Source organism: Emys orbicularis, chromosome 6, assembly GCF_028017835.1.
Source record: "Emys orbicularis isolate rEmyOrb1 chromosome 6, rEmyOrb1.hap1, whole genome shotgun sequence".
In the NCBI taxonomy this organism is placed as follows: Eukaryota; Metazoa; Chordata; order Testudines; family Emydidae; genus Emys; species Emys orbicularis.
Genome location: NC_088688.1, coordinates 105,340,216 through 105,360,354, shown reverse-complemented (window position 1 = coordinate 105,360,354; position 20,139 = coordinate 105,340,216). Strand labels below are relative to the sequence as shown.

The window sequence follows — 20,139 nt, the reverse complement described above, 5'->3', positions numbered from 1 at the left end:
ACACCGCAGCAGCTCCGGGCGGATCGGTGTCTGTTACTCTCCGCCTTCTAGCAGCCCGGACACGAGGAGGGGAGGAGCAGGGGGGAGCGTTTCAACACATTATCCTGCCCTCCTGAGCCAGGACAAGTATCCCCCCGCCCATGCACCATTCACACAAGCCTGCCTATGCCCCATGGGCAGACTGCCTTGCCACCAAGGGAGAGGCACTTGGAGCTTGAACTGCGCCACCAGACGCGGAGCGTAAGCAGGAGCAGCGGCAGTCGCCTCTGGACGGACTAAGGCAGGAGGTCCGAGGTGAGGGGAGGTTTGCTGGCAGATTTCCACCTCCCCCGCCCCGGGGAGAGGATGTCAGCGCCAGGGGAGCAGCACAGCTGGGCTGCTAAGACCCCCATCCTCTCAGCCACCTTGTGGCTCCTGTGCTCCGCTACGCAGGTAAGAGAAGTTGCTTCCCATTTCCTCTGCTAGCCTCTCGCGTGCTGGGCTTCGCTCTGCCGCCCCCGTGAGGGCCGGGCACGGTTATCTCCAGCCGCCCCCATTACCAAGGGGCAGCAGCGCCCGCCTGTCCCGCGCCTCTCCCCGGAGGGCGGCCCCGGTATCGCGCCGCCGGCAGCAGGTTCCCCGCGAGGGCGGGCACGGGGTGGCTCTTGCTGGCTGGAGCCGAGTCTGGCGCGCTCAGCCCCCGCGCACCGCTCGCGCTCGGCGCAGGCCGGGGCGGCTCTCGCAGGCGTGCGGCATTCGGCGCTGAGCGGCGGCTGCTGCTCCTGCCCACCCGGCTCTTCCCCGCCCGCGTGTGCCCAGAGCGGCTGCCATCCCGGCAGGCTTGGAGGCTTGGCAGGAGCGCTCGCAGCCGGCACCTCTTGGCTGCTGCAGCGGGAGCAGCTGGGATGGGGAGGAGGGAGGAGCCGGGTTTGGGGTCCCCACTCTCCTCACACATGGCCCCAGCGGCGACTCCTTACTTCTGGGGGCACCGCGTGGGGCAGGAGCCCCGCACATCTCCTGGGGACAGGGTCACAACCTCTGCATGCAGCAGGCCTGTAGTAGTGGGGGGCCAGGCAAATCCAGGTCAGGCTGTGCCCCTCAGGTGTGAATAAGGTCTGGGAGGCCTACACTATTCTCCAGGCACCATCTGGGGCAGGTGCCCTCCTCCTGAGGCAGGATAGCAGTAGCAGCACCCCTTTCACACCCTGCATCCAGCCCATGCACCAACTGGCCCGTCCTCTTCAAATGTACCATGCAGGGCAGGAGCCCCTCCCTCACCTGGGGGGCAGACACACTTCCTGGCTGCTGCTAGAACACCTGTAGCAGCCTGTAAGTGGGGCACCTACAGAGACTTTTTTTTAGAAGTGCCACTGTGGGTCTGGAAACTTGCATACTGGTGGGTGTGATGTCATCAGGTCTCCGCTCATCCTGTAAAAGAGGAGAGCTGTTGTTGTGGGGAGGCAGGCAGAAAGGACTCTGGGTTAACAGCAGCGGAGCAGATTGCCCTGGTCAGGCAGGGAGTGGATAGCTTTGGGGAAACTAATAGCAGCAGTAAAGGTGAGCCTGCAGCTAACTAGTTTTGTATTTTATATGTAACATTTTGCTGATATGTTGTGTGTCTTGTTTAAGAAAACAAAGAAACCCTATCAAAACAAACTCTAGACTGTAAACACAGGTCTCCCAATGAGGAGAGCAAATGAGCCACCTGTCGCCAGTAGTAGTAAGGTTGATGGATGCACTGCTGAAAGGTGGTGGATACTGCTTGGATGAAGGTGATACAAGAACCTGTATAGGACAAAGCTTAGATAGACAGGGTCCCTATACCAAATACCTTAAATTCTAGGTATAGTGCCACAATGGGTTCCCCAGTCCGCAAAGGGCCTACATCAAAATACAGAGAAGAAATAATAGTCAGTTCTTACAAACTTGTGTGTCCAAAACAGCCCACTACCCTCTGCAGACTTATCCCCTCCGTTCCTAATCTATAGCCAGATGCACTAACACTAACATCAGTAATGGCTGATTTTGTGCATCCCTTTTTATAAATGGCCCTGTATTACAGTCATGCTTTCCCAGCAAAAGTTGTTGAAACTCAAACTGAGGTTAGTTTTAAAGCTCTCAGGAAGGGAGGATGGGAGGGTCTTTATAATAAAAGTTGTGTACTATTAAGCTTTACTGAATGTCAGGAGTGCAGGTTTTTATCCTCTTGTGGGGAGGAAATGTTTCCAAGAAATAGAATAACTTTGGTAGTATCCTGTCTGTGTTTTCAAATGAGTAATTCTTTTTCTGAGAGCAATGTGCTGAAGTGGGCTGTGTCAATGGGTTTCTCATGAGTATAATTTACACCCACTTGCATGCTCTGCAAAGTAATTTACTTTGCTTAGTCATGGATTCACTGTTGTGGAGCTTTTACTTCAGGGAGTGTAGTCAGGGAGAAATAAGACAGGGGATCCGCATTCAGTGCTCTTGGGACAAACAGTGAATGAAATTGTGTGTGTGTGTGTGTGTGTGTGTGTGTGTGTGTGTTTAAGGTATAGGTTATTTTCCCAGGCTTGAGAAATAACATTGAGAGGTCTGTGAAGAAAACAGTGCCACAGACAAAATAACTGAAGTGTCGATGTAGAAGTATGATCCTCTCTGGACTGGCTCATAAGTGCATCACCAGAGTACACTTGGGCAAAATACTACTATTCTAGTATTGGTGTACTTACAGAGCTTGCATATTAGCCTGCTTAGGTAAATGTCTTCAGATTGCACCATAATATGGAAACTGATGCTGGAAGAGACTTGTTTTGAGAGACAAAGTAAGCCCTGCACCTTATTTTACAGGTTATTAAAGCCACATTAGCCTGGATTCGCGGTGGAACTCCTGCCTACCCTTTCCTTATCTACCTTCTCAGTCCTGCCCCTAGACCAATCAGATCTGCCTCTTAGCACTGGGTTCTGTCTCTGCACACCTGCTCTCACTCTGTTTATCTGGGTCTCTGCTTTCCTCTGCTTCCAAAGCAACTTTTCTTTGGGGGGGGGGGAGGGGGGTCAAAGTAACTCCTTGCTTTTTGTATAAGGATTTTTTTTTCCAAATTATTCCAATCATGTCTCGGAGTTCGTGGAGTAGTTCTACAGGGCACAGAGGGGCTGGGTTAGAGCTGCAACAGAAATGCAGTGAAGTTTTCTTTGGCTCTTATGTTGAATACTTAACTCTAAATTGAAATTCATTTAGATACTCAATGTAACAATTGAAGTAGTGGAATTTGGCATTGCCTCTTCACTGTATGGCTGCCTTCGATTTTACATTTAGATGGTCTGGATTGATGAACAACTTCTCTTGGGGCTACCCCAGCACACCGTTGCTGTTTCTTTGTAAAGTGCTAGCAAGAGTCCCCAGGTGAGGATCAGGGCCCCATTGTGCTAGGCACAGAAAACACACACAATTAAAAGATGGTCCCTGCCTTGAAGAGTTTACAGTTTCTTGGAATGGCATAAAAATGTACATATTAATATTTGGGTTTTTCTGCATTAAATGCTATCTTGACTATGAACTCAGGGTTTAAATGGCATTAAAATATCATCTTATGGTAAAAGATAACACTCAAAGCCTTCTGTTGCCCCACATTGATTTGAAAATAAAATTGAACTGTTTATTGTGTTTAATAAGATTCCCTCAAGAATTATGAAGGCTGGAAGTGTCAGGTAACAGAAAATAAAGCAGATTTCTGCCTATTGAATTTTTGGGAGCAAGAAGCTAGACTGACTCTCTAACTTCGTCAAAGTATTACGCTGATGGTGCTGGACTCAAGATCTGGATTCAATTCCTGGCTCTGCAACATAAGAACGGCCATATTGGGTCAGACCAAAGGTTCATCTAGCCCAGTATCCTGTCTTCCAACAGTGGCCAATGTCAGGTGCCCCAGAGGGAATGAACAGACATGTTATCATCAAGTGATCTGGGCCCTGTCATCCAATCCCAGCTTCTGGCAAACAGAGGCTAGGGACACCATTCCTCCCCATCCTGGCTAATAGGTCCATCAATGGCTATCTTCCATGAATCTATCTAACTCCCTTTTGAACCCCCTTATAGTATTGGCCTTCACAACACCCTCTGGCAAGGAGTTCCAGAGGTTGACAGTGCACTGCATGAAAAAATACGTGCTTGTGTTTGTTTTAAACCTGCTACCTATTAATTTCATTTGGTGGCCCCTTGTTCTTGTATTATGAGAAGGAGTAAACACTTCCTTATTCACTTTCTCCACACCACTCATGATTTTATAGACCTCTATCATATCCCACCTTAGTCGCCTCTTTTCCAAGCGGAAAAGTCCTAGTCTTATTAATCTCTCCTCATACAGAAGCCGTTCTATACCCCTAGTCATTTTTGTTGGCTTCCTATGTGATTTTGGGCAAGCCGCTTAATCTCTGTGCCCCTCATTATACTTCCTGTTTCCCCTCTCTGTGTTGTGCATTTAAATTGTAAGCTCTTTGCAGGGACTGCATCTCGCTTTGTACTAGGCGCTGAATGTGCACAATACACTGATCCTTATTGGGGCCTCTAGGCACTATTATAAAATATTAACAAGTGGCATAGGAAGCTATTCTTGGGAGTGAAGGACATCCTTTTACTGTACATGTTTGCAGTGATGAGCTGCCAAAATATTAACAACCGGTTCCCTCCTCCTCACCCCACGAGGGGGTCGTGCCCCCAGGCCTCCTGCCCCATCCAACCCCCCACGTTCCTTGACAGCCCCCCTGGGACCCCTGCCCCATCCACCCCCCTTCCCTGTCCCCTGACTGCCCCCTGCTGCCCCATCCAACCCCTCCTCTCATTCCTGATGCCCCCCCGGGACCCCTGCCCCATCCAACCACCCCTTCTGTCTGTCCCCTGACTGCCCCTGGAATCCCTGCCCCTGACTGCCCCCCACCACCCCATCCAACCCCTGCTCCTTCCTGACTGCCCCCCCGGACCCTTGCCCCCATTCAATCCCCCTGTTCCCTGCCCTCTGACCGCCCCGACACTAATCCACACCCCCAACTCCTCTGCCCTCTATCCAACACCCCCTCCCTGCCCCCTTACCGCGCTGCCTGGAGGTGGGGGCTGGGCCGGGCCGCTCGGCCAGAGCCGGAGCCGCTCGGCTGGGGCCGGGGTTGGGACCGGGGCCGCTCGGCCAGAGCCGGAGCCGCTCGGCTGGGGCCGGGGTTGGGACCGGAGCCGCTCTGCCGGAGCCGGGGCACCAGGCCGGCCGGGGACAGGGCTGGGCCCGGCGGATGGAGCCGGGGCGCCCGGCTGGCTGGGGCCGACCGGGGCGCCCTCCTTGCGCCCCTGCCCCAGCTCACCTGCGGAAGCCGCTGCTTCCTTCTCAGCCCTCCCAGGCTTCCCGCGCGAACAGCTGATTTGCGGGGAGGGGGAGGAGAAGCCGGGGGAGTGTTCAGGGGAGGAGGCAGAGGCGGAGTGAGATGAGCTGGGGCCGGGGGAAGGGCAGGGAGCTGCTGGAACTTTTGTTAAATTTAAAAGCCCTTTTCGAACCAGTTGTCCCTCACGGGACAACCGGTTCTAAAAGGGCTTCTAAATTTAACAACCGCGAACTGGTGGGAACCAGCTCCAGCTCACCTCTGCATGTTTGTAGTACAATAACTACCACTGAAAGCTGCAGAAGGTTACATCTAGCTTTGCCTTCTCTTCCATGCTATATTTACTTCATGCTAGTCTACTCCAAGGACATGTTGATTTGTATTTCACTACACAGAAAAATTACCTAATTAAAAACTAGGTTCAATTTTAAATAGGGTAATTCACTGTCAGTAGAGATGCTTTTGCAATCCATATGTTTTGAAGACTACGTTCACGTTACAATTAGGGAGTTAGTTGGGTTGAAAGATCAAACTACTTCAGCTTTAAAACATATGGGATGTTGTAAAGACAATTTTTATCTCCAAAAATGACTTGGAGACAGAATCCTATGAGAATAGCAATCTTAAATTATCTAGTCAACCAGCACTTTGATATCAAAACGTCCCTCTTGATTTTTTTAATCTTTATTACAAAGCAACGTAGCCTCAGAAATCATTAGTATCTATCAACCTAATCTGATGTACTTGTATTGTGTGAATTATGATAGTACCTTGCATTCTGGATCAAGGTTCTGTTATGCAAGGTTTTTGTACAAACACATGAGAAGGTGCCTGCCTGCTCTGAAAAGCTTACAATCTAATTAGATGTTTGTCTTCTTTAATAGATAACCTCTCTTTTTGAGCTTTACTGTATACTAATTTTGGATCTTGGTATACTATGCGATGAAGGTGTGAGCCGTGTGGGAGAATATTTTCTTTACAGCAACATCCATTAATGTATGTGGTGCTAGTAGCACTACCTGTTGTTAAGGTTGCCTGCTGGTTTCCACTATGAGACTCTGTTTTCTGTTGCTTATAATTTTGCTAAACTTAAACTGAGCTGAAATTTTCCATAAGGGGTGTCTGCCTCAGGCTGATTATCTGAAAGTTTCAGCCAAAACAATGGAGCTATTTCAGAGAATGAGGTTAAGAAGAAATAAATTGTCTTGTCACTTAAAAAAAACTTCTGGTGACTCTTCTCTGAGAATCTCTAATACTCCCATGCTTTGGAGCAAGGCCTTGAAATTTGGCAACATGATGATCTTGTGTCAGGGATGTGCCTTTTGCCATTTCTGTGAAAATCCACCCAAAATTTGACCAAAATTATAAGGCTCAGTCTAAACTACAGAGTTAGGTAGACATAAGGCAGCTTACAACCAACTAATTATGTCAGTAGCTTACAATGCTACAAGTAAGTGGCCCGCTACACTGACATTGTAACTCCGCCTCCACGAGAGGGGTAGCGCTTAGGTCAATGTAGTTAGGGCGATGCAGTGTCGGTGTAGACGCTGCATTAGTTAAATTGTCTGTTGGCTGCCAACTGCAAGTGGGGCTGACAGCTGGAGTTCTCCCCTCACTGCCCCGGCGATGATAGCCTGAACAGTCAACCAGATGTGGGCTCACAACTGGGCCTCCACCCTGCTCCGGTGCTGAAAGCATGAACAGTCAGCTGGGCACAGGGCTCTCTCAGCTGACAGCTCGAGCTGTCAGCACTGGGGTGGGTTTGGGGGCTTGGGCTGTCAGTGCTGGGGTGGGGGGAGAGGAGGCTCGGCTGTGAGCCCCATGCCTGGCTGACATGCCTGAGGCTGTCAGCCCCAGGGCTGCTTGGCTCCAGCTGTCAGTGTCCCACAGTGCCCCACTTCAGTCAATGGAAGCCCTCCTGGTGAGGATGTGCACCACTGACAGAAGGAGCAAGTGTGGACATCAACCACCTCTTTAATTGCTGTGGCGGCTGTACATCAACTTGACTTAAGTCGACTTAATTTTGTTGTATAGACAAGTTCTAAATCTTTGAAAAATCTCCATTTGTATATGCCCAGCAGAGACTTCTGAGATTTTAGCTACTAAACATTGAGAAGATTCTGTCCTTCCAGAATAACTGCCAGCCCCTCACAGCTCCTAATGCTGGCCAGGCTGCTCATGCAGCATTGGCACAGAGTGACTGAGCAGGTTTCATCCCCTCATAGCTACTATGTGTGGCAGAACTTCACATGAATCTCCCCTTGGCCCCTCCAAGTAAGTGTGCTCCAGCCCAGGCCTACAGAGGCAAAGTTGGACTTCCCTTATAATTGCTACTCTTGACTGCTTTGGGCCAGGGTGGAACTGAGAGCAGGGAGCCTGCCTCTTCTGTTCTCGCAATGACCTCGCTGCTGGTGCCCATGCAGCATGGAGGAGAAAGCTGCCTGGCCTGAATGCAGAGGAGGCAAGAGCCAAACTTTGGAGCCTGGGGGAGGAAAAGGAGTAGATTGGGACAAGGAGCCTGGTGAGACTGGGATCGGAGGGAGGGAGGAGAGACAGGCAGGGCAAGGAGACTGGGATGGGGAGGACAGGGACTGAGAACTAGCTTAGAGAGGGAAGGGAAGGTTTTGATAGAATGAGAAGCTGGGGGAGGGGAAGGAGCCTGGAAGTGGCTGGACAAAGGCTGGGGACCAATTGGGGTGAAGGGAAACCGATTGTACAATGAGCAAGGGTGCAGGGGGAAACCTGGGAATAGCTGGGTGTGGTTCCCTGTTCCTGGCCAGTGGGCGCTGCGGGGGGTGGTGCCTGCAGGCGAGGACAGGGCGCAGAGCCCTCTGCCCCTCCTCCCCCCCAGGGGCCATAAGGATGTGGTGCCAGCTGCTTTCGGGAGCGGCCCGGGGCCATGGCAGGCAGAGAGCCTGCCTTAGCCCTGCGGCGCCACCGGGGTGGCAATCCCGCAGGCCGGATCCAAAGCCCAGATGGGACAGATCCGGCCTGCGGGACGGAGTTTGCCTACCCCTGCTCTACCATGATGTTTTTAAATAGTTCCCATGCAGCTTGCAGGCATTTCACTCTTGTGACTGTTCCTTTTAATTTTTGTTTAACTAGCTTCCTTTTTTAAAAAAAAAAATAGTTCCCCTTTTTGAAGTTAAATGCTGCTGTGATGGGTTTCTTTGGTATTTTCCCTGCTACAAGGATTTTAAATTTAATTACATTATGGTTGCTATTATGGAGGAGTTCAACTATATTCATTCTTGGACTAGATCCTGTGCTTCTCTTAGGACTAAATCAAGAATTGCTTTTCCCCTTGTGGGTTCCAGGGCTAGCTGCTCCAAGAAACAATCATTAATGGTGTCAAGAAATTTATCTCTGCATCCCGTCCTGAGGTGACATGTACCCATCAATAAGGGAATAGTTGAAATCCCTCATTATTGTTGAGGTGTTTGTTGTTGTTGTTTTTTTCCCCCCTAGCCTCTGTAATCTCTGAGTATTTCACAATCACTGTCACTATCATGGTCTTATTAAAGCACGGAATTTCTATCCATAGAGATTCTATGATACAGTTTGATTCATTTAAGATTATTTGATGTTGTTTTCTGACCTCTGAAGAGGTCATCTCTTTCTCTGATTGCCTCCAAGAACCAGTTCTTCTGCTATGATGCCTCACTCAGGGACAAGAAAGGAGAAGGACTGCATGCAATAGGTCAAACTTCTAGCTGTTGGCCCATGAGTTTGTTCCCTGTATCTGCTGCGATGCCATTCTACCTTATTCCCTTTTGAGGGTAATAGGCACCACCTTTTGGGGGGGAGAGAGGGAAGAGGAGGGAAGGAGAAATACTTTGCCTTGGATTTGATCTGTGCCAGTTAGCCAGTCATCTTTGGTGCCCAGCTGTCTCACCAAATAAGCTGATGGTAATTTCAGTAGTTTCATTCTTTATGCAGGCTAGGAGTTATAGCTAAGGGAAGGACTCAGATTTGCCATATATTAACAGGGGTTAAGGCTGCACTCCTTGACTGTATCACTAACAGTGTTGTCTTCTATATTTGTACAGCACCTAGCACAGTGTGCCCCCAATTCTTATGAGGCTTTTAGACTCTAAACAGATGCTGTTGAGATGTTTAGATAAGCAGTCCCTTGCTGGATACCTGTGGCATTGTTCTCGGTGTCTTGATGTGTTTTTTCCCCCTTCGTTTGGGTAAGTATCAGCAAGTCAATACTATCTTGCAAACTCCACCCTTTTAATGCACTCCATCCCTCAAGGGGTGGCTCAAGACTCCTTCCTGGTATTTGCTACTTGCAGTGGCTTCTCCCATGGGTTGGATCCTGGTTTCTTTTTCAGACATCAGGTGCCTCGACCCAGGTGACTCCTCACTGTCCCCAAAACACAGGTGGTGCTGTCCCTTGGGAAAATGAATAATGCTACTCCCAGGCAAGGGTTAGAAATCCAATACACAAGAAACAATAAAAGTACATCAGCACCAACCACACCAGAAGAACGACACACCGAAAAATAACAGTATAACAAAGAGGGACTTTATTAGGACCAGGAAAATAGGATCTGGGGAAGGAAAGGGATAGGGTTAGCTAACAAGTACTAAACACCAAATCAACCACTTCCCAACACACTCAAATCTTCCCAACCCCAGCTCCCTCCCTGGCACCTTCCCAGGCAGATGGCACATAGAGGTTGGAGTCCTGAGATGAGTGCTGCAGAGCTGTGAATAATGGCCAACTTAAACAACAAGGGTTCCCTTACTTGTTCCTGCCCCTGGGCAGGGTTCTCACCTGCCTCCTACCAGCGAGCCTGGTAGGGAGTGCTATGGAGGCCTCAGTTGGCTCTTGCAAGTCAGTGCCAAGTTGGAGCTCTGCTACTTTCTGCAGGGTTGGAACTGCCTGACCCATGCATCATTTCCTGCAGCAGGTCAAAGACTCCCTTTGTGGAGAGAGGGAGTTAATCATGCTTTTCTGCTTCTCTCACCGCTCCCACACTCCAAGCTCAAAACTGAAACTAAATCAAGTTTCTTTGGTTAGATCTAAACTATAAACTTACATGGGTATAACTGTGTTGCTTAGGGTGTGAAAACTCCAAACTCCTGAGTGATACAATTGTACTGACATAAGCCCTGGTGTAGCCAGTGCTATGTCGATATGAGGGCTTTCCCCGTCATTGAAGTGCTACAGCGACATTTTAAGTGTAGACGTGCCCTTGTCTCTGAGTCAGGCTGTCCTGTCCCCCCCCACTCCCACTGAAGGGGCTGAGCAGCCCTGGCTCAGAATTGGCCCAGCAAACTGCTTGTCCAGGTCACTCCATGCAGAAATCTCCATATTGGCCTCAATGAGAGTTTCTACTCCAATCTGTCCCCTCCCCTGGCTCCAAGCATTATGGGAAGTGGATTCAGGGTACTCTGGTAGCCATTACAGTTGTAGTCCCTAGGATAGGAACCCTTCCCCCACCCTCTCTGCCCCCAATAGGCTCAGTCTGGCACTCCAAGAGCTGGCAAACACCAAGTGGAGTTTACATTAGGAAGTGCGAATAACATTAAATAGAAACTAGTTCACCCACCACTCAAGGTACTAGTTGAATTCTTTGTAAAAGTTGGCCTACAGCATGCCTAACTTTCTCCTCTCCCACCTGATTTCTTAAGACAGAAGGGATCTGTGGATGGGTGCTGTGAAATTCTATCCTATATCTTAGTTGTAGGGGCTCCATCATCCTCTGACTGATCTATTTTACTTGCCTATTCTAGAACAAAACACTTCTGTCTGCAATCTGGGTTTAGGGATGGAGCTGATCAATGAATTTGGGTAAAATTCTAAAAAAATTAATTAGTGAAGTAATGTCCCAACTCCCACCTGTGATGGTAACCTCATGTAAAAGATTAGAAAAACTGTATCAAAGAAAGTGTTAGCCTTTTAATCTCTCAGCAGCTCCTAATCCGTCTTTGTCTGGTAAGGGGATGATTCTGACACTCCTGGAATGGGGAAGATGTTACTCAAAGGAAACATTTTATTTTGCACTTCAAGAACATCACTACACCTTTACCCCGATATAATGCTGTCCTCGGGAGCCAAAAAACCTTACCGCATTATAGGTGAAACCACATTATATCAAACTTGCTTTGATCCACCGGAGTGCGCAGCCCCGCCCCCCCGGAGCACTGCTTTACCGCGTTATATCCGAATTCGTGTTATATCAGGTTGCGTTATATCGGGATAGAGGTGTACTTTTAATTACAAGAAACAAACAATACTTCCTTGAACTAAGAAATAATTCTTTTCTTTAAATTGAAAGGAAGATTTAGGGATTTGGCTGATTCAAATTTGGTGCCTGCATTTGAAAGATATCTTACTTGTATACTATCTAGAATAGATTTTTATGTAAGCTGAATAATAAAAAAAAAAAACCTCTGCCACTCTGGCCTTTAAATGGATTACAGTCTCAAATTACACTGGCCAGCGGCGGCTCCAGGCACCAGCGCTCCAAGTGCGTGCCTGGGGCGGCAAGCCACCGGGGGCACCCTGGCGGTCCCTGCGAGGGCGGCAGTGAGGCAGTCTTCGGCGGCTTGCCTGCGGGAGGTCCGCCGGTCCCGCGGATTCGGTGGCAATTCAGCGGCGGGTACGCCAAAACCGCGGGACCGGCCGACCTCCCGCAGGCATGCCTCCGAAACCGTGGGACCGGGGACCTCCCGCAGGCATGCCACTGAAGGTAGCCTGCCTGCCGTGCTTGGGGTGGCAAAAAACTAGAGCTGCCCCTGACACTGGCATTAGCACTCCATTGGTGCAGGTGCTGAGGAAATTGGCCAAATCGACAAGATCCAATAAGGGAATAAAGGCAGGGTAGAAATTGGCCAATACTGAAAATGACAGAATATAGATACTCTTCTCCAAACCTGAGTGGGGGAAGTAGGTGTGTAAATTAAAGATCGAATTTTTATGGTCAACATGCACATCTGATCCATAGACGGTGCATGATTTATACAGAATTATAAGTATCAGAGGGGTAGCCATGTTAGTCTGGATCTGTAAAAAGCAACAGAGGGTCCTGTGGCACCTTTAAGACTAACAGATGTATTGGAGCATAAGCTTTCGTGGGTGAATGCCCACTTTGTCCCATGCGTCTGACGAAGTGGGCATTCACCCACGAAAGCTTATGCTCCAATACATCTGTTAGTCTTAAAGGTGCCACAGGACCCTCTGTTGCTTTTTACAGAATTATAAGGATCACGTTTTTGTACAGCAGAGAAAGTGTGCAAAAACTAAATTCAAACACTTTTCATACATCATAACCTGGTCTTTAGTCTCTAGTTTTTTTGTGGCTGTTGCAAGGATATGATCATCTTTGTCTAATTTCCTTGGCATAGGAGCAGATGGTATGTGTGTACCGGATTTGGTTCTGCACTAGTATATTCAGGATTCCTATTTCAAGATGTCAGTGCCATAGAGCAAAGGGTATAGTATGTGGTGTTGCTCTTCTCTATTTCCATCAGTAGCTGGGTTAACAATATTGTCACGCAGATAGAGCACTCTGAATCCGCACATATCTTATCTCCCTCGGTGTTAACAGGAGCATTGATTGTGAAGACCACGCTCTTCAGGAGTCAAAAGTGACCGCATCAATTTTGGTAACCTAGGTTTGGTTAGTCTTATTGCCAAGGGTAAATTTGTGGCCTCTTCCCAGGCTCCCACTCATGGCAACCATGGAGGTGGCCCCTTGCCTCAGTTTCCTTCTTGGGTCCCCAGTAACTCCGTTCAAGTTTGTCTTCTAGTCCATCTACACAATTTATTAACAAAACATAGTGCAAATAATCCATAACAGTCCCAACGTATACTTCATATTACCCCAGTGCACCTATTCCCTGTGCTCACCATACCCCAGTGTCTTCTGTCACAACTAGGTTCTTTAGCCAGTCTCTTCCATCACTCTGCCAGGAAACCCACTCCAGCCCTTCCTTCTGAGGTGCAACCCTGCTCTTCCCACTGGGAACTCCTAAAGCCTCTCTGCTGGGAGCACCCCTCGCTTCCCCTGGCCCAGTCACTGTTCCTCAGGGTCCAGGATGCCAGCACGGAGTCATCAGTGGGCTCTCTACTGCTCCACCTTCCTTCTGCCCTCTCTGGCCTAGAGCCATCCAGCAATACCTTATTTCTGCTCTCCTGCCTTCAACCTTCTCCCATGAATCACTGTCTGTCTTGGGAAGCTCTCCTCTCCTGCCCTTCTCCTGAGTGACTCAGTCTGCTGTGACTCCCAGCTAATCTTGTATAGCCCCCTATATTCTCTCCACCCTCTTAATTGACCCAACTGGGAGCATCTAGTCTGGAACAGGAGAGCTGAGCCCAGTTCCATGTAATGGGCCAGCTGCCCTGTTCCCCCCAATTTCTTGTCCACCCAAATCCTCTCCCATGAATATAAACAGATTATTTTTATTATTTATTTATTTTATTATTTATTTATTATTTTCCTGCAGTTCTACTCTGGAAAAAAGTCTTTTTTTTTTTAATGGCCACTCTCTGCATGCCCAGTGAAGTCTAATGTGGCTGCACAGGTATAACTGAAGACATAGTTTGTTCTGAGGGATATTTATTACTATTGCTGATGCTTGAGGAAGACCAAATTCAGGTTGGTGGTTAGATCAGATTGAGGTAGTGGCTGTAGCTCTGGCAGGTAGAAAATTTATCTTTCTATTTTTTAAACTGAATTAACTTAATATGGAGACATAATAAATGTGGAATGCCATTTTTTAATGACTTTCCATAGTAGGTCCATGATTTAAGGCTGCAGCTCCTCAGCAAAATAGCATAAAATGTACATTGTTCATGCAGCTTTGCCTTATGTGATCAAAAAAGGAAATTAAACATGCAGGTATTTTTAAATATTTACTTACTATCTTACACTTTTTATGTAGTTTCTTTCATCATGTTTCTTGAAGCACTTTGCACATCTGAAATGCAACCACCTCTGGGGTGAAACATGACATGTCTTTAACAGCACGTAGCAATGATACAACATTAGTTCACAACAGCTGGTGAAGAATACATTATCCAAGTGAAATTTGACCCTATCCAAAAAATCATTCTTTAAAGTCTGCCCAGACTTCTGTGTTTATGTATTTTGTATGCCCTTTGAGAGGGATATTGTGCAGTCAATATAATATATATTGGCCTGCTAAACCCAGGGTTGTGAGTTCAATCCTTGAGGGGGGCCATGTAGGGATCTGGGGCAAAAATCTGTCTGGGGATTGGTCCTGCTTTGAGCAGGGGGTTGGACTAGATGACCTCCTGAGGTCCCTTCCAACCCTGATATTCTATGATTCTAACTCATAAATTATTTGCCTTCTATAACACTGAGAGAGAGAGATGCACAGCTGTTTGCTCCCCTCCCCCCCAGGTATTAATACCTTTCCACTGCTCTCCACTTCCCTCCTCTTCCTTTCAGACAGGAGGAGAAAGTATCTTTTCCCATGCTCTAGCAGACCCATCATTCCAAGGTACTTTACCTTGAATAGATGGCTGTTGAGTTCTAATGACCATCAGGGTCTCTGATCTGGCAGAGAAGTGACACAGCCCTGCCCACTCATGGTGGATACATGTATAGAGGTGCATTCATGATACAGCAATTTTCATAGTAGTAATTTCATAGAATCGGCCAGGATTCATAATTTGTACAGACTGATCCCCCAAATCATTAAACTCATGATGAGATTCTCTAAAACTAGAAAGTTTTGTGTCATTTGGAATTAAGATAACAAAGATGTAGGTTTGGTTCAAACACTGAGCTCTATTACACTGTGGAGTAGCCCTTCTAAGGGAAGTAGTGGAAAACCAATTGCCTTAAACCTATTAGAATATAGATTGGATAAAGCAGTAGCATATAGGCTGTACGGAAGAATTCTGGACTGGCAGGAGGATTGACTGGATGATCTGATGGGCCTTTCTCATCTCTAATTTCTCTGATGGATGATATTGGAAAACAAATCCTGTTCTTGCATCCATGCTTCAGCTTGTTCAGTCCTATGTGGCTGCGTACTATAAATAATGACTACATTACATCAGTCTTAAATATGGGTCATGGAATCTAGCTTGATACCATTGCTTTTGATTTGACAAAATGTTTCCAGAATTTCCATACAAATACTTTTTTTAAACTAACCACATAAATGTGAGATCTTTTAATGAGGCGTTTAATAGCGGGAGAATGGCTTTATGCAAAATTGCCAATAATTATTTCACTTAGCTTTGCATTTATTTTTATATGTATCATGTGGATACACTGTAGTGAACTGAATTTACTGTTTGTGGTTTTTGATGTAATTATAATGTCTCCATTGTGTCTAATACACACAGCCTGCAGAATCCTTTCTTTAGATTGCACAGGTGTCTTTCTGTGGAGAGCTGACACAGAAGACAGACTTCATTTAAATGAATTTCACTGCCTCTGTGTAGCTCCAATAGTGAAAATTGGCCCTCCATGGCTGTACACATTTTCTTTTTATTTCCATCGTTAATTTTTTAGAGAAATGTGGGGGAGTCAGTCTAGCTGTAAGCTGTATTAACTTCCAAAGAAATGCCTGGCCAACATCTGGGTTATGCTACATAAATGTGAAAAGTACCCCTCCCTTTTTTCCATATAAATATCTGGCCATACATCCTGGGGTGGGGAGTTAGGCAGAAGAGAGTCTTTGGATGGATGGATGACATCATGCTGTTTTTGATTTGTTAAAGTTGGTGTTTATAGCTTTAATGTTTTGTGATTGGTTGGTGAGTGTAACACAGAGCAGAAGACAGTCCTGCACATGTAAATGAATACACATTCATTCTGGGGAATTACTGGTGGGGGAAATGGACAGCGTGCTTGTAAAATGACTACGCTTTTCATGTTTCTTCTCAGTTTTGTGAAAATGGGTCCAATTTCATGAAGTACCTCAAATGTCATGGCTCCTTGCTCAACTAGAAGGATGTGAGTGGCGAATATGACAACTTTGAGTGAAACTGGGCCCAAGTTTACCTCCATTTATGAAAGCCTCCTCATGTGACACTTTTGTTTTGATAGCGTTCGCTTTTTTGAAATCGGAAGCATCTGGCGTTAGGGAAGGTTGGGGTGGGTTTTTTTTTTTTGCATGTTTCCATGTGAAATCCAAATTTTGCAAAATGTCTCTGTCATGGGGTGGTATAGCCTTTACAGGGCCTTGTTCTGTCTCCCAGCGATGGGGAGAAGCTAGCCTGGAATGGCGCTAATAAAGGATTAATGATTGCTAATTAAGACATAGGGATCATCTAAAAGGGTTAATGTAATTGACCATCACCAAGGGTGGGTGTGGTTCAGGAGGAGAGAGCACTCAAGAAGAGGAAGTGCTGGAATTAAAAGGGGGTGGGAGAAATGGTAGTGAGTGAGGAGAGGAGGCTTAGAAGAGAAAGGTAGAGGGTAGAGGAGAGGAATGTCTCTGGGCAGTGAGCCCTGACTGAAGGGCAAAACTAAACTGAAACTGGGCCTTGGAAGGAGGTCTGGACTGAAGGAAATTGGATCATGAAAGAAGGGTCAGAACTAAAAAGAAATGTATGGGAAGACAAGGTGACTCAGGCTCCAGCCACCCAGTCACTGAAAGACTGGCCCCTGGGATACTGTTGAGCAGGTGACCTGAAAGACATTAAAGACTCTGTAACACCAAAAGGGGCCAGACATTACAGAGAGCCTGGCTGGAAGGCCATGGCCCTCCTGCATGCATTGCATGTGGAGAACACGAAGGGGTGCTCTGCAGCAGGTGTGATCTATGACAGTCACACACAGCAAAAAGATGGGGCCACTAAAAAGTCTGGAATTAAATTCCAAATAACTTCTCTTAAACCCTCCTTCCTTCTCCCCGCCCCCAAATCACTATGGCCCTGATCTTGCAAATGATTAAGTGTGTGAGTGTAACGTCAGTCCTGAATGATCCCATCAAAGTCTATGAAACCAGTCATATCAGTAAAGTTAAACACATGCTTTGCAGCATTGAGCACGAAGTCTGCACAGCTCTAAAAACTGGAATAAGAGCCCCATGTTTGGTATGCTCACTCTAATTCCTCTTTACTTCTAACCTTTAGCTTCTAGGAAATGGCACTGGATATTGCCTGGCTTATTGTGAGGCACCTGATTTTTAGGACAATGCTTCACCTGTGAATTGTACAGTGCATTTATCGATTCTGTTTAGTGGCAGATGGCTGCCAAGAGGTAAGCTGCTTAAAGTAAAGTAAACTAGTAAATTATCTACGGAGTTTCTATACCATGCTGGAATGATTAATTGAAGGCAGTGTTTGCTCTGAGGGAAAGTGCTTTTCAGACTTCATGATTCAAACCTTTCTCTGAGATCCTATTAGAGTTCCAGGCAGCTTTATACTTATCAACCCATTTACTTAAATGGATTGCATCTGCCCCATATATGGCCAAGTCCCAAGAGGTGCTGAGTACCTACAATGAAGAAGTTTGAGAGGAATACTCCAAGGTGTTGAAAACTGATCTTGGAGAATGCTGCCCTTTGTATGAAACTGGCAGACTTCTGCAGATTCAGAGGTTGATACTGTAGTTCAGCTCAGATGATGAAACGGTGAAATATTTGTTTTAACTTAATTTTACCATTTTTGTGTTGCATAGTTTTATGTACATAAGAACGGCCGTACTGGGTCAGACCAAAGGTCCATCTAGCCCAGTAGCCTGTCTACCGACCGTGGCCAATGCCAGGTGCCCCAGAGGGAGTGAACCTAACAGGTAATGATCAAGCGATCTCTCTCCACCCTCTGAGAATCAGAGGCTAGGGACACCATTCCTTACCCATCCTGGCTAATAGCCATTAATGGACTTAACCTCCATGAATTTATCCAGTTCTCTTTTAAACGCTGTTATAGTCCTAGCCGTCACAACCTCCTCAGGCAAGGAGTTCCACAAGTTGACTGTGCGCTGTGTGAAGGACTACTTCCTTTTATTTGTTTTAAACCTGCTGCCCATTAATTTCATTTGGTGGCCCCGAGTTCTTGTATTATGGGAATAAGTAAATAACTATTCCTTATCTACTTTCTCCATCACTCATGAGTTTATATACCTCTATCATATCCCCCACTTAGGTTTTTTTTTTTTTTTTTAAATGTGTAACCAAAATTTTATTTCACTAGATGGTCTCTTAAAACTTCTGTTAATAGTTGTCACATTCCATTCTGAATGTATATGGGTGATGCATTCAGAGCTGCAGCCAGAAAAAAGTACATCCACACTGGAAGTGCAATAAGGTGGAATTTATCTCTCTGTTTTAGAGCTTACATGCCCCCCATTATCATGGTATCTGAGTAAGCCTCACAATCATAATATATTTATCCTTGCAACACCCCTATGAAGTAGAGAAGTGCTATTACCCCATTTTATAGATGGAGAACTGAGGAGGTAGGGAATGCCTTATGATAGCAGACCATGAGCTATGCACAAATAGAAATGACATACAGTTAATATGTATTAAAAAAAAAAAAAAAAGGCAATAGGAAGTTTGAAAGTGTCACCTCACAGGTGTCATGGAAAGTACTTTGTTTTCTTTTTATTCAGTTGCTGATGCTGTATCTATATTTTTATTATGAGACTGTTCATGCCCTCTCTCCATCCTGTGTTTGTTCTCGGGCACTCATAGCATCAATGCCCACTCTCTGTGCGGTGTGTGTGTGTGTGTACACACACATGCTTGTTCAGTTTGTTTCAAGGTACAAAGGCTACAGTGTTCCAGGGGAAAGCACCTCTAGGAAGGTTTCCCCTGGAACCACACCAATGCAGGAACCATGCTAATGCACATCCTTTTGACAGTAGTGTACATTGGCACTATGGAAAAAGGTCATTATTATGTTGTTTTGCTTTCTGAGACATAGGGCCTCTGCCTTGTTGAATCCCATATTAGGATGTCCTCTTGCTTTGGCTTCTAATTTGTGCTCCTTGTAAAACAGAATGTGGCATTTTGAATTGTGAACATTTTTCTCTGTGTCAAGGAAGAAGAAACTGATCTCAAGGGGGAAAAATCTTTCTCTAAAGTGAAATCAGTACTTGTGGCACGTGCTGGGTTGATTCAACTGGTAAACTTAGAATCTATAGCTCCCCTTTGTTGAAACTCCCGCAGTGCTAGCAATGGTGATGGCTGTAGTGTAGAAAGGGTTTAATTAGTAATTCGGTGGATATTTAAAGGGGTCTGAGGGACTACGTGCCCAACTTCTGTTGAAAATCAATGGGATTTGGGTGCCTAGTTCTCAGCCCTGGTCTACACTGCAGAATTACTTCAGCATAAGTAATGATGCTCAGGGGTCTGAATAATCCATACCAACCTATGTGCTGGTGTAGCCAGTGCTATGTCAGCAGGAAAAGCTCTCTCCCATCAGCTTAGAGGGTCTTCATTAAAGTGCTACATCAGTGCAGTTATGCTGATGCAATGTTTTAAGTGTAGACTTGCCCTTAGGCCCCTTTGAAAATCTCAGGCTCTGTTTATTACAATAGTGCTTAGGGCCTCAGTCAAGGGTCAGGACGCCGTTCCACTAGGCACTGAATAGACAAGTAACAACGACGACTATGTACATGTCAGATAGGAGACACAAGGTAGATGAAACAGACAAATAGGGTGAAAGGGTGTTGGGAGGAAGAGGTGGTAATCAAATTAATAGAGTTAAGCAGAAATCTCAGCTTGCCCCTTGCATAACCAGTGTCAGGCAGTAAAATGAGAGCCAGCCATGAAGGGCATCAATTTTCAGATCTGAAATTACATGTCTTCTATTTTCTTCTATGTAGGCTTTTATAAGGCACTCCTCACTAGTATCTGAGTGCCTTCCAG

At 46.5% G+C, this 20,139-nt stretch overlaps 1 protein-coding gene across 2 annotated transcripts in view; it reads left to right on the top strand.

Moving 5' to 3' along the window:
- The first annotated feature begins 345 nt into the window (after positions 1-345).
- Positions 346-20,139, top strand: part of ADAMTSL1 (ADAMTS like 1) — a 688,426-nt gene continuing 668,632 nt past the window's right edge. For both annotated transcript variants that reach the window (XM_065406494.1, XM_065406493.1), the window contains exon 1: positions 346-432. In XM_065406494.1, the coding sequence (XP_065262566.1) occupies positions 346-432 (87 nt within the window). The remainder of the gene's footprint in view (positions 433-20,139) is intronic.